General features: G+C 38.6%; 1 protein-coding gene across 4 annotated transcripts in view; it reads right to left on the reverse strand.

The window, feature by feature from the left end:
* Positions 1-12,986, reverse strand: part of EEA1 (early endosome antigen 1) — a 525,485-nt gene that overhangs the window by 100,524 nt on the left and 411,975 nt on the right. For all 4 annotated transcript variants that reach the window (XM_082635349.1, XM_082635350.1, XM_082635351.1 and 1 more), the window contains one exon: positions 7,732-7,824. In XM_082635349.1, coding sequence (XP_082491475.1) covers positions 7,732-7,824 — 93 coding nt within the window. The remainder of the gene's footprint in view (positions 1-7,731; positions 7,825-12,986) is intronic.

Genomic DNA, 12,986 nt, shown 5'->3' on the forward strand with positions numbered 1-12,986 from the left:
ACAAAAAGTTATTTATGAAACAAAATAGAAACAATGAAAATAGACATAACAGGAAAATAATAGAATATTTCTTTTTAGTATATGGAAGGGAAATTTTCAAGTAGTAACTGTACAAAAGGTGAAAGACCTATCCAAAGTAGGACTCTGAAATTAGTTTCCATCCTTATGCTATAGATTCCCATTGGTCAATTTTATTGAGTAACCAGTTGCTTTAGTTGGAATATTATTTTTTTTTTTTTTTTTTTTTTTTTTTTCCGTACGCGGGCCTCTCACTGTTGTGGCCTCTCCCGTTGCGGAGCACAGGCTCCGGATGCGCAGGCTCAGCGGCCATGGCTCACGGGCCCAGCCGCTCCGCGGCATATGGGATCCTCCCAGACCGGGGCACGAACCCGTATCCCCTGCATCGGCAGGCGGACTCTCAACCACTGCGCCACCAGGGAGGCCCTTATTATTCTTTTTGTTTATGATACTTTGTCCTTATTTATCTAAGAGCTAGCATTGGCAAGCTAGCTTTTATTTTAGATCAAGAAATGACTGGCAGTTTTAACAAATACTTTTATGTAGATGATGTTCTCAACAAAAAAGTTATAATGAAAGCAATTTTTAGTCTTCACCATATTCCACTAGCCTAAGATCCCATTCTTGCCCATACCCACAATTCCCAGTAGGTTACCCTTCCTTCTAATTTTATGAGCCAAATAAAATCATTTTAAAACAATCTCCCAAATTCCCCATACCTAACAATATATGTATTTTAAAATGTGGGCTGTTACACTGATCTATAGTTTGGGGTTTTCTCAGATAGGAACAGTAAAAGGATAAGAGAATAAAGGAGTTCAGAGTATCAGGGAGAAAGTAAATTAAATGAAGACAGTGGTGAAGGACAATAGGTTACAAAGGTTATAACGTCATGAGTTTTGGTGTCAGAAATAGATGTGGGTTTGAGTCTCAACCAATACTGACTATATGACTTTAAAAAACTCACTTTACCCTGCTAAATGTCAGTTTCCTCATCTATAAAATGGGACTAATATTAGCACCTATTTGTCTAGAGTTATTGTGCAGTGTATAAAATGCTTAGTACAGTGCCTGAGACATTATAAGTGCTCAACAAGTATTAACTGTCGTTAGATGTATGGTTAGAGAGTAAAGGAAACGAAGCCAAGAAAGGTTGACAGACTAGAAGGAAAAATAAAAATTAAAAATCTAAAGTAATCAGCAAGGCCAAAGAAGGTAAGTAGTGAGATTATGAAAGTTTTTGAGAGGATAGTCAGTTGAGGTAAGGAACGCAGAGATATGATTTTAACATGTCAGGTAAAATTATTCTGCCTGATAAGAAGATGGAAGGTACTGCCATGGGCTTGAGTAACTAGAAAAGAAAAGTAATAAAGATCACTGGCACTGATAACATTAAGAACTGGGAGGCTAAGATGTTCCTTGAGTTCCTTGATGTACGTTAGGATCGTAGCAAAGAAGAGGAAGACTACAAACAAGGTTCCAAAGTAAGAGGCAAGACAGGGTAGCAGTTAAGAGCTAGTCTTGGGGACTTCCCTGGTGGTGCAGTGGTTGAGAGTCTGCCTGCCGATGCAGGGGACACGGGTTCGTGCCCCGGTCCGAGAAGATCCCACATGCCGTGGAGTGGCTGGGCCCGTGAGCCATGGCCGCGGAGCCTGCGCGTCCCGAGCCTGTGCTCCGCAGCAGGAGAGGCCACAACAGTGAGAGGCCCGCATACCGCAAAAAAAAAAAAAAGAGCTAGTCTTGGGTTTGAAACCTGGATTCACACCACTCTTAGTAGCTTATATTACCTTCAATTTCCTCATCTGTTAAATGAGGTAACAAGAACACCTACTCCATATGGGGGAGGGGGTCTTGTGAGAATTAAATAATACATATTAAGTCCTTATCACAGCATCTGATACAAAGAAAACATTCAATAAATGTTAGCTATCATTAATATCATTGTTCCTCTTGTTAACAACCCTTTAAGGAGATTAGCCAGGGGATGAAAGTGAGGAACATGAATTCACTTATTTTTTATTTTTACCGATGAAAGGGTTGTCTTCCAGGCAACCACAGGTCCAAGTATTAAAACTACAGAATAATAATTTTTTTAAATGCACTGTTGCATTGTTTTTTACCACAATATCTTTATGCTGCCTGCCTCTTTACTCATTTCTTCACTTTAAGTTTCCACATATCATCATTCAGTCGTCCGTTCAAAAAGTACTGGGACTTCCCCGCTGGTCCAGTCGGTAAGACTCTGCGCTCCCAATGCACGGGGCCCAGGTTCAATCCCTGGTCAGGCAACTAGATCCCGCACGCATGCCACAACTAAGAAGTCCACATGCTGCAACTAAAGTTCCCGCATGCCACAACTAAGACTGGAGCAGCCACAAATAAATAAATAAATAAATTTTAAAAAAAGTATTTACTGAGTGTGATTACTATGTCATTATGCTATGTTGTTGAGAATGCAATGGTAAAATAAAGCAAAGACCCCAACCTCAATAAGCGTGCACGCTTCTTGAAAGAGCTGTAAAAGAAAATACCCCACTAATCAGAAAATTCTACTAGAACCACCTTCCAAATGTATTCAGAACCTCAGGGCCTCCACTACTGCCCTGCCCCAAGCCACCCTCACAGTGTACATGGATCATGTAAAAGCCTTCTGACAGTCTCTCTGCTTCTGTCCTTACCCCATTCACAGCTGTATTTTCCACACAGCAGCTAGAGTGACCCTACAAAAATATAGATAAATTTTGTCCTTTCCCTGATCCAAACTCTCCAATGACTTCCTATCTCACCAAGAGTGAAACACTAAAGTCTGTGCAAAAGCCTATAAGGCCCTACATGAGGTGGGCCTGATGACCTCACTAACCTAACCTCCCCCCATTCACTGTGCTGGAGCCACACTAGCCTCCTGGATGCTTCTTCAATATGCCAGGCATGCTCCCACCTCAGAGACTTGTTCCACATGCCTGCAACATGCTTGCTCCAGAAATCAACATGATTTCTCACTTCATTCAGTTCTTTCTGAGCTACCCCCTCCTCAGGGGCATCTTCAGTAGTTGTGGCATGTGAGCCCACATGCCACAACTACTGAAGCCCACATGCCTAGAGCCTGCGCTCAAGAGAAGCCACTGCAATGAGATGCCCCCGCACCCAACTAGAGAAAGCCCGCGCGCAGCAACAAAGACCCAACACAACCAAAAATAAAATAAATTAAATTAATTAATTAAAAATAAATAAATAAATTCCACCAGCATAAAGATTTTTTTACTATTTATTTCACTCAGTGCCATACCTCCAGCATCCAGAACAGTGTCTGGTGACAATAAATATTTGATAAATAAATGAATCTCAGACTAATAATCATTACCAAAAGGATAGGGAATTCTTTTCCACAGAAGCGTGTGAAAGAAGCATCTATCCAGCATGTGAGTCAGGAAAGTTTATTGGAAAAATTATCTGTGATGAGACTTGAAGGATAATCAGATGTTAACCAAGAAAAAAGAAAAAGCAAAACTAGGTAAGGCATAGAGATCAGCATATACAAAAGTTCAAAGGTAAGAAAAAACTTGGCACACCTTAAAATCAGTTCATTATGCCTGAATCAAAGAACATAAAAAAATATAACCACATATATAATAAGGTCAACTGATTTCTCACAAAAGTGAAAATTTAATTCATTGGGAAAAGGTAATATTTTCAGCAAATGGTACTGCAACAAGCATATGGAAAAATGTGGTTTCCATATCCACATGGAAAAAATGAACCTCAACCGCTATCCATTATCATATACAATAATTTAAAATAAATCATAGATTTAAATGTACATGCTAAAATGATTTTTTAATTTTTTTAACCCTTCCATCTTTTTTTAAATTGAAGTATAGTGGATGTACAATATATATGTTACAGTTTACAATATAGTGATTAAATTTTTAAAGGTTATATTCTATTTATAGTTATAAAATATTGGCTATGTTCTCTGTGTTGTACAATATATCCTTGTAGCTTGATTTTTTTTTTTTTTTTAAATCAGAAGCAAGCATAGGAGGAAGTTTTGCAACCCTGGGGTAGGCAAAAAACTCTGTAGTACCCAAAAAGCAAAAATCATAAAAGAAAAGGCTGACAAATTGCACTTCACCAAAATTTAAAACTTCTTCTCTTTGAAAGACAACATTAACAAAATTAAAAATAAGCCACAGACTGAGAAAAAATATACACATAACATATTTCTGATTGTGGTGTAAGGGCTAAAATTAAGGCCCAATACTTTGTGTTGCCTTGACAACTGGTGAAACTGGGAGGGCTTCAAATGGCCTAACTGCAAGTTCCCCTCCCCACTCTGCTCTCACAGATAAGGAGTTCTAGCCAAACAGCCCTCCTCTTCACAGGCAGCAAGCACAGGGCCTGCTTATCCCTGAGAAGGTTCCCTGCCGGCCCCTGAAATTATTCAAGCAAGCCAATCACATCTCCTTTAGAAACCAGGGGGCACCTTACCTTCCTGATAGTACAATGCCTGCCTCTGAACAACCCCTGGTTGTTCATTTTGTTCTCAAGTGCAATCCTCATGTGGTCCTGCATGGCACACTGTGTCCTCCATCTCTGAGCTGTGAGTATATGTGACTAATAAACTGCTGTTGATCTCATTTCTCTCATTTGTCTAATTATGTGTTTAGCTATTCCCATAAGCCTAGGACAGGAATCCTTCCCTCACTAATCAGATGAATAGGAGGCAATCAAAACATTGACAAAGGATAAAGAACTCTTAGAATTCCTTAATATAAAGATAAATACTCCAATTTTCAAAATGGACGGATTTCCAATTCCAGACAAAATGGAACAGATACACTTCTCTACTCTTCCTGCTAAGTACAGCTGAAATCCAGAGGCTTTATATATAAAACAAAACAAAAAGAAAACTCTGAAAGGTAAAGAGAAGAAGGCAGACCAGCTGAGGATCTCAGGAGCCAAGGACTGAGACAGTGGTGAGTACTCTGGGTTTTCTTTTCATCTCATATATTCTGGACTGGCTGCTGAAGAAGCCAGCTACCTGGAAACTTCAGTGGACACCTACCAAAAAAGTCCCAAGAAAAGTCTGCTCTCCCTAGCCAAATGACTAGGAAAATGAAGATATGATTTGGTAATATGCTGGTCATTAGTGCGTTTCAGTGGGTACTAAGGATGGAAGCCAGATTAGAAACAGATAAAAAGTGAACAAAGAATTTGCTTCTGCAATGCAATATACTAAATAGTCTGCACAACTGTCCTGATGAGAACGAATGATATCACTTATTACATTATGTATTATACAGATTATATATTTGTTACAGACTGAATGTCTATGTACCCTCAAAATTCATATGTTGAAATCTTAACCTCCAATGTGATGGGGCCTTTGGGAGATGATTAAGTCATGAGGGTGGAGCCCTAATGAATGAGATTGGTACCTTTATATAATAAGAGAGACCCCAGAGAGCTCTCTTGCCCCTTCTGCCATGTGAGGACAGCCATCTATAAACCAGAAAGGAGGCCCCCATCAGACACAGAATCTGCCAGATCCTTGATCTTGAACATCCCAGCCTCCAGAACTGTGAGAAATAAATGTTTGCTGTTTAAGCCTCTCAGTGCTTTTGTTATAATAGCCTATACTGACTAAGATACTATTATATATATTATTATACATAAAATATATTAAATATGATATAAATGAGCACTAAAGCAAGGTATGTCTTTATTTCTGACCATTTTTTTTAAATCCTGGAGACGATGATATTTCAAATTCCCATTTAGATGGATGCTAAGGGCACAATGTTAAAACCTAGAATTTGTTCAAAGTGGGAAGCCAACATCAGGGTAAAAGGGAAGATTGAGAGAGAAAAAGAGAAATTGAGAGAGGTGAGGAGAGATCAACTGAGACCTTAACAAGTCAATACCTTAACACTGGGCATATGGAAAAAACAATACCCCCTGAGAATTCATAATCACCAATAGCCCTCAATTAGGTTAGAAATTTACACTAGTGGGTAATCTGAAAAGTTTCAAGTACCAAACTTAATTTAAGGGAGTCCCAGGTTAGTGGTACCTCTAGAGCAGTATTTGTATGCTGAAGGGAATAATTTGTGGCATAGGTAAAAACCAAAGTTGCATGAGGGAGAGATGATAAGCTGAGAATGTGAGAGAGAATGGAATCCAGAGCCCAGGGAAAGGACTGAAATCTGATAGGAAAAGAGACCTGTCTTCCGTGTACTAAAGTAATAAAGAGAATAGAGGTGCAAGTATAGTTTTAAGGACAAAATGAGAACATTCGGGGCTTCCCTGGTGGCGCAGTGGTTGAGAGTCTGCCTGCCGATGCAGGGGACACGGGTTCGTGCCCCGGTCTGGGAGGATCCCACATGGCGGAGCGGCTAGGCCCGTGAGCCATGGCCACTGAGCCTGTGCGTCCGGAGCCTGTGCTCTGCAACGGGAGAGGCCACAACAGTGAGAGGCCCGCGTACCGCGAAAAAAAAAAAAAATGAGAACATTCATCTTTTCTCAATGGTATAGAGGGTAATGGTGAGAAGGCGGGACTAAGGTAAGACACATGGAAGGTTTGAGGACAAAGAAGAGAGTACAACTATCACAGAGAGTAGAAAAGGGAGCCTAATAAAAAAAATATAGCAGGATTATCAGGCACTGCTCATTTACCCACTGGAGAATTTTTTTGTTGTTCTTGGCCTGAATGAGGTCAACAATTACTACTAAATTCCTCTCCAGGGTTACAACCTAGCTCTCTGAGCTCATCATATCATAAATACAGTTTGGAATGTTTTCCTTAGAGATATTTCCTTAAACTTGCTCTTAATAAAGTTCAACTGTTACTGTTCTTCTCACTCTCAGTCTTGTTTGATCTTGTTATGGCTAATATACATATACATGAAGACAGATGGTCAAAAAGAGACAAAACAGAGAAATGAATGGATAGAGAAATAGCCAGAAACATACACTTAATAGACTCACCAACCAAGAGATGGGAAAGAATAGGGAAAAGGGGACTGGGTAGGTGGTACAGCTGGGCCGAGAAAGGGGCAACTGACAAAAACTGTCAGAGCAGAAATGTGTGTTGATCTCAAGCGCAGTGCTATGGGTGGTTTTCATGTTCTCTTACCTTACCTCCTTTTTCTATAATGAGTATATATTATTTGTTAAAAATAATGATAGTAATGTAGCAACATCTAAGGGCTGACTTCTCAAAAAATTCGAGTTTATTTCTTTTTTAGAGTTACTTTCTCCATTAATTTTTAATAAGCTATCAAACATAGAAGTTCTTACAAAGTCATAAATGAAGACAACAAATAATGTATAAATGTTATAGTTCATCTAATTTTTCATTAGCTTAGTCATTCATGGCAGTACAAACACATAAGTAGATACTAATTAACTGGTAATTCTTTACAAACAGATTTTTAAATCTTCATTAAGTTGAGATGACTTTAACATTAAAGATAAATTGTCAATATTATTTTTCAGTCTTAATATACACTTTCGCAGTCTCACAAATAAGCACTATTATCTATCTACAAGTGAGATTCAAAAGTTGCATTCCAATTTGTAAGAAAGATTTATGAGACCTTTCCGTACAAAAGTTAAAATTATCAATTGTTACTCCATATATTTGCTATTTTTCCTTAAATAATATTTTCCTTAAATAAAACAATATTTATTGCCAAATTATTATTTTCATACCTCTGAAGAGCTTTCATTATTGACATCCACTGTGTTTATAGGAGCTGATGATGAATCTAAATCAGAACCTTGAGAGCCAACTCTCCCAGGAGTCTGAAACACAAGCAGAAAGGGGGAAAAAAAATCAAAGTAAATATCAACAACAGGGCTTCCCTGGTGGCGCAGTGGTTGAGAGTCCGCCTGCCAATACAGGGGACGTGCATTCGTGCCCCGGTCTGGGAAGATCCCACATGCCGTGGAGCAGCTGGGCCCGTAAGCCATGGCCACTGAGCCTGCGCGTCCGGAGCCTGTGCTCCGCAACAGGAGACGCCACAACAGTGAGAGGCCCACGTACAGCAAAAATATATATATATATATATTCATAAACTATTTAATAATTAATAACCTCAACAGTAATCAGGGCTAGCCTTACACATAAAGGTAGATGTCCTCTCAATAATAACAAACAGGGGCTTCCCTGGTGGTGCAGTGGTTGAGAATCTGCCTGCCAATGCTGGGGACACGGATTCGTGCCCCAGTCTGGGAAGATCCCACATGCCGCGGAGCGGCAATGCCCGTGAGCCATGGCCACTGAGCCTGCACGTCCGGAGCCTGTGCTCCTCAACGGGAGAGGCCACAACAGTGAGAGGCCCACATACTGCAAAAATAATAATAATAATAATAACAAACAGCACTAGAAGCTATCCTTTATTAAAGACTGACTGGACCTAATACTGTATCAAGATCTCTATCTGCCTTCTCTCAGCTTTAGTCTTTTTAAATTAATAAAAAGTTTACTTTTGTATATAGTGCTTTATCATCTTCACCTCACTTTTACAGAATATCTTATTTAATCATAAAGACATCTAAGAGAGACAGGTAAAATGTTATATCCATAGATGAGAAAACAAATTCAAAGCAGCTAAGGGACTTCTCAAGATTCTACTGTTAACAAAAATCAGAAAGAAGCGGAACTAAAATGCTGAAATTCTAATTCCTCTTGCATTGCTCCCCACTACATCAAGTGAACTACAATGATTTGAGGGGAACTAAAAAGATCAGCACAGGCCACATTATCTAGTCACCCATCCATCTACTACCCATGCCAACCATTACCAATCTGTTTCCAATACTTAATATTCCATCATCAAATATACGGTTTGGAGGGTTAAAGGCCTTTTTTTTTTTTTCCTCTCCTGCAACATTTATCATCTAACATTATTCATTATACTTAGGTATGACGTTAAAGGAACTGGAAATCTAGTAAAATACTGGCTAAAACACAGATTCAGAGCACAAGAACTGACTCAATAATCCTTACCAAAAACATTTATGGTGCACACTATCATTATTCTCACGTTATACAAGAGAGAATAAAGGTGTAGAGGTTAAGTTACTTGCCCAAAGTCACATGGCTAATAAGTGGAAGAAAGGATTTTAACTTCAGCAGTCTGATTCTTAATCACTAACTCATACTGCTTGACATCTCCACTGAGATATACCTCAAGCACCCAAGATTGAGAACAAATCACTAAACATCTGTCTCAAAACATGAACACCCTGTACATCACTTACATATTCAACATAAATGCCAAAGAAGGATGAACTGGTGCTACTTCAAAATTAATCAATTAAAATAAGGATTATAAAAGCTGCATAGAAAAAATTAAATAACATGTGTATACTATGATTATAAGTATGTATAAAAACTAATTATATAAGAAAAGAGAGTCAAAGGAAATATCCCAAAATGCAAACAATAATTTCTTTAGCAAGAAGCAATTATGGGTTTTTTTGGTCTTTAGTTTCTCAGTTTTTGTTTTTGCTACATTTTTTTCAGAATTTTAGATTCATAGTTAAATTACTTTTACATTGAGAAATTTTTGATATTAAAAATAATCAGAGTTGTCTAAATTGGATGATCTACGTTCCTATCATATTTTCCCAAAACATAACTCTCTAAAACTTTCTAAACTTATCCAGACTATATCTTTATTGTGTTCACTTAACATCCACAACATTCTCATGTTTGAACTATTACATCAGCTACCCTCCTCCAAAAAAACAAAGCAAAATTCTTTCTCAAAATGATATACTTGAGACATGAATTTATAAATAAAAGCCTGCTATCTGAATTTGATGAAATACTCATGCATGTGACAAAAAAGTAACTAAATAGTAAAAAAATTAAAGAGCATTTTAATTATATACTTAATATAAATAACTGTATAAAACTAGAAATTCATTTTTGACTCATCAACATTTCAGAGCTTCACATCGTAATGGTTTTTAAAACTACTGACCCCATCCCCAAAAGCACTGGAAACAAAAGCTGTACCTCCCAAGAACTACTTTCCCCATTTCCTAAGTTTTTCCAGAGTCCAGGTGGCTCTTCACCTGAGATTTACCTTGCCTGAGAACAAGCAATTCACAGAAATATCTACATAATCCTATTATCATCACCAAAAATACCCTTCCTTAAATTTGCCTAAAATAATCCTAGTAAACAGACCTAAGTAAGCCCAAGAAGCATGGGGAAAAAAGAAGAAAAAATAAAATCATCATGAGATGCTTTTGATGTGCATATTTTACACATATTCCCTCATTCCCTCAGATTGTTGCTAAATTGTCTAAGAACTTCTTTTTCTATTATTAGGCTGTCAAAATCCCATCACTTCAATGAGAAGTGCAATTACAGTAACAATGACCCTGAGGAAACAATATAAAGCATTCTAACATTTACACTTATAAAAAGTTTTACTTTGTAAATACAATGGGATAAGAATAATTTGTGCTAAAAACTTAAAATGATAGGGGATAAATATCTTCCAAATAGTGTTTTTTAGGAAAATTATTACATAATTTAGATATCTTTTACGGTGACTAAAAGGTACAAAACACATTCACTTTGTTTATGGTTTCTTCAATAGATATTTATCCGTCTCCCATGAAGTACTTAACATTCTATAAAGCTCTGCATGCCAAACGGAGGACACTGAGTATAAGGACAATGTAAGAGAAACAAGGAGCAAGCCTTCAGGTAGACTATACAACTTGGCTGGGGAAACCAAGCTAATGTGTAAAAAAAGAGATAGGAAACAATTTGAAAAAAATTAAATGCTAAAGGGGGGAGCTCTGAATGTGAGCAGAATTCTGAGAAAGAAGAGATCAATGCAAGTTGCAGTAATTGAAAAAAATCTTATTTCTTGAAGTTAAATTTAATTAAATAAAATGACAATCATTCCAAATAGATGAAAAAATGCACAAGAGCAGAAAGGGCAGAAATAAGAACACTGTATTTGATTAAAAAAATACATGTTTGAAATAAAGTAATAGACACACAAACAGGTATTAAATAGGTTAAATTGATAATGTGGAATAGGGTAAGGGATATAAAGCATTGAAATATGCCATGGTAAAGAGAGAGTGTCCACAACTCCAGTCCAGATTGCACTCACAGTTAGCATAGAAACTAAGCTGCCTCAGCTCCAATCAATGATCAATAGCCGATTAAAATTTTTTTAATGTTAAAATTGTAGACGTATGCTCAAACACAAGGTAAGTATCTCAATGGACAAAAAATAAAACAAGCACACAGAGTATAGAGTTTGGGAACTAAAGTAGATAGAGGCAAACAAGTTCTAATGAGATAACAGGAACCAAAACACCCTACATGTGATAGGTAACAAGAAGCCAGGCCCACTGTGGGAACTCAGAAAGTTGGCCAAAGCTACTACCCCCTGCCATAAATAACAATTTTTTTAAGCCGTAAACCCAACAAGCACTGTGTCTGGGCTTGAAGCTTGATCAAAACTTTTCCAGGCAGGGATGAATGGGCATTCCAAGCAAAGCATTATTTACAAAAGTGAAAAATTATGGGAGAGTTCAAGATGGTGGCATAAAAAGATCATGAACTGACCTCCTCCTACAGACATAACAAATGTACAACCACATATGGAACAGTTCCCCCAGAAAGGGATTTGAAAACTGAATGAACAGAACCTCCACAACAAAGGGTGAAATAAAAGGACAGCAACGAGATGCGTAGGACAGGCCAAGATATGAAAACCACACCTCAGCTTCAGCAATCCACAATTGGGAGGGACCACAAAGGCATGGATCCTTTCCCTGAGGAACGAGGGATTTGAGCACATCAGGCACCCCAATCCTTAGATCCTGCACAAGAGAGATGAGCCTCCAAAACACCTGGTTTTGCAAACCAACGGGAAATATGTCCAGGAAAGCTACAGGGAATAGAAAACCTGCTCTTAAAGGACTTGCACACAGACTGACTTGACCTGAAAACCAGTGCAAAAACAGCAAATTGAAAAGTGCATAAGACCATAGGTGAAGGGGACTCACCTACTAATCTTGAAGCATCTGCTAGAGAGGCAGGAACCAGTTGGAATGCTCCCCACGGGCCGAGTCACTGGCAGGAGCCATTTATGTGATCTCAGGCTACCTTGCTAATACTGGTGCTGGAAGGCACCACTTTGGAATTCTCCACCCAACCTATTAGCACCAGTGGGCACATCCCACCAGGGGTGAGAGAGCACTGCCAACCCCCGCACCTCAGGTGGGCCTCACAGCTGCCCAAGCAACAGCCCCACCCACCAGCACCCCACAGCAGCTGTGGCCCCACAAACTGCATGTAGCCCACATAGGAGACACCCCTTGAGCACCCGGCTCTGGTGGCTAGGTAGGATTGTGCTTCTGAGCCCCATACGACATATCCTAAATAAAGCCACTCCTTCAAGACTAAGAGAGATAGCTGATATACCTAATACATAGAAACAAACACAAAGAATTAGGCAACATGAGGAGACAGAGGAAGATATTCCAATCAAAAGAGTAAGTCAGAACCTCAAAAAAAGAACTAAACAAAACAGAGATAAGCAATCTACCTGATAAAAAGTTCAAAGTGATGGTCATAAAAACACTAACCAAACTCAGATGAAGAAAAAATTAGCACAGTGAGAACTTCAACAGAGATAGAAAATATATGAAAGTACCAAACAGAAGTTATAACTGAACTGAAAAATATGCTAGAGGGGTTCAACAGCAAACTGGGTGAAGTAGAAGAACAAATCAGTCAGCAGGAAGATAAAACAACGGAACTCACCCAGACAGAGCAGGAAAATGAAATAAGTATTTTAAAAAGTGAGGACAGGGACTTCCCTGGTGGTCCAGTGGTTAAGAATCCACCTTCCAAGGCAGGGGATGTGGGTTCAATCCCTGGTCGAGGAACCAAGATCCCACATGCCGCAGGGCAACTA

This window comes from Mesoplodon mirus (assembly GCF_964341445.2).
Source record: "Mesoplodon mirus genome assembly, chromosome: 11".
NCBI classification, from domain to species: domain Eukaryota; kingdom Metazoa; phylum Chordata; class Mammalia; order Artiodactyla; family Ziphiidae; genus Mesoplodon; species Mesoplodon mirus.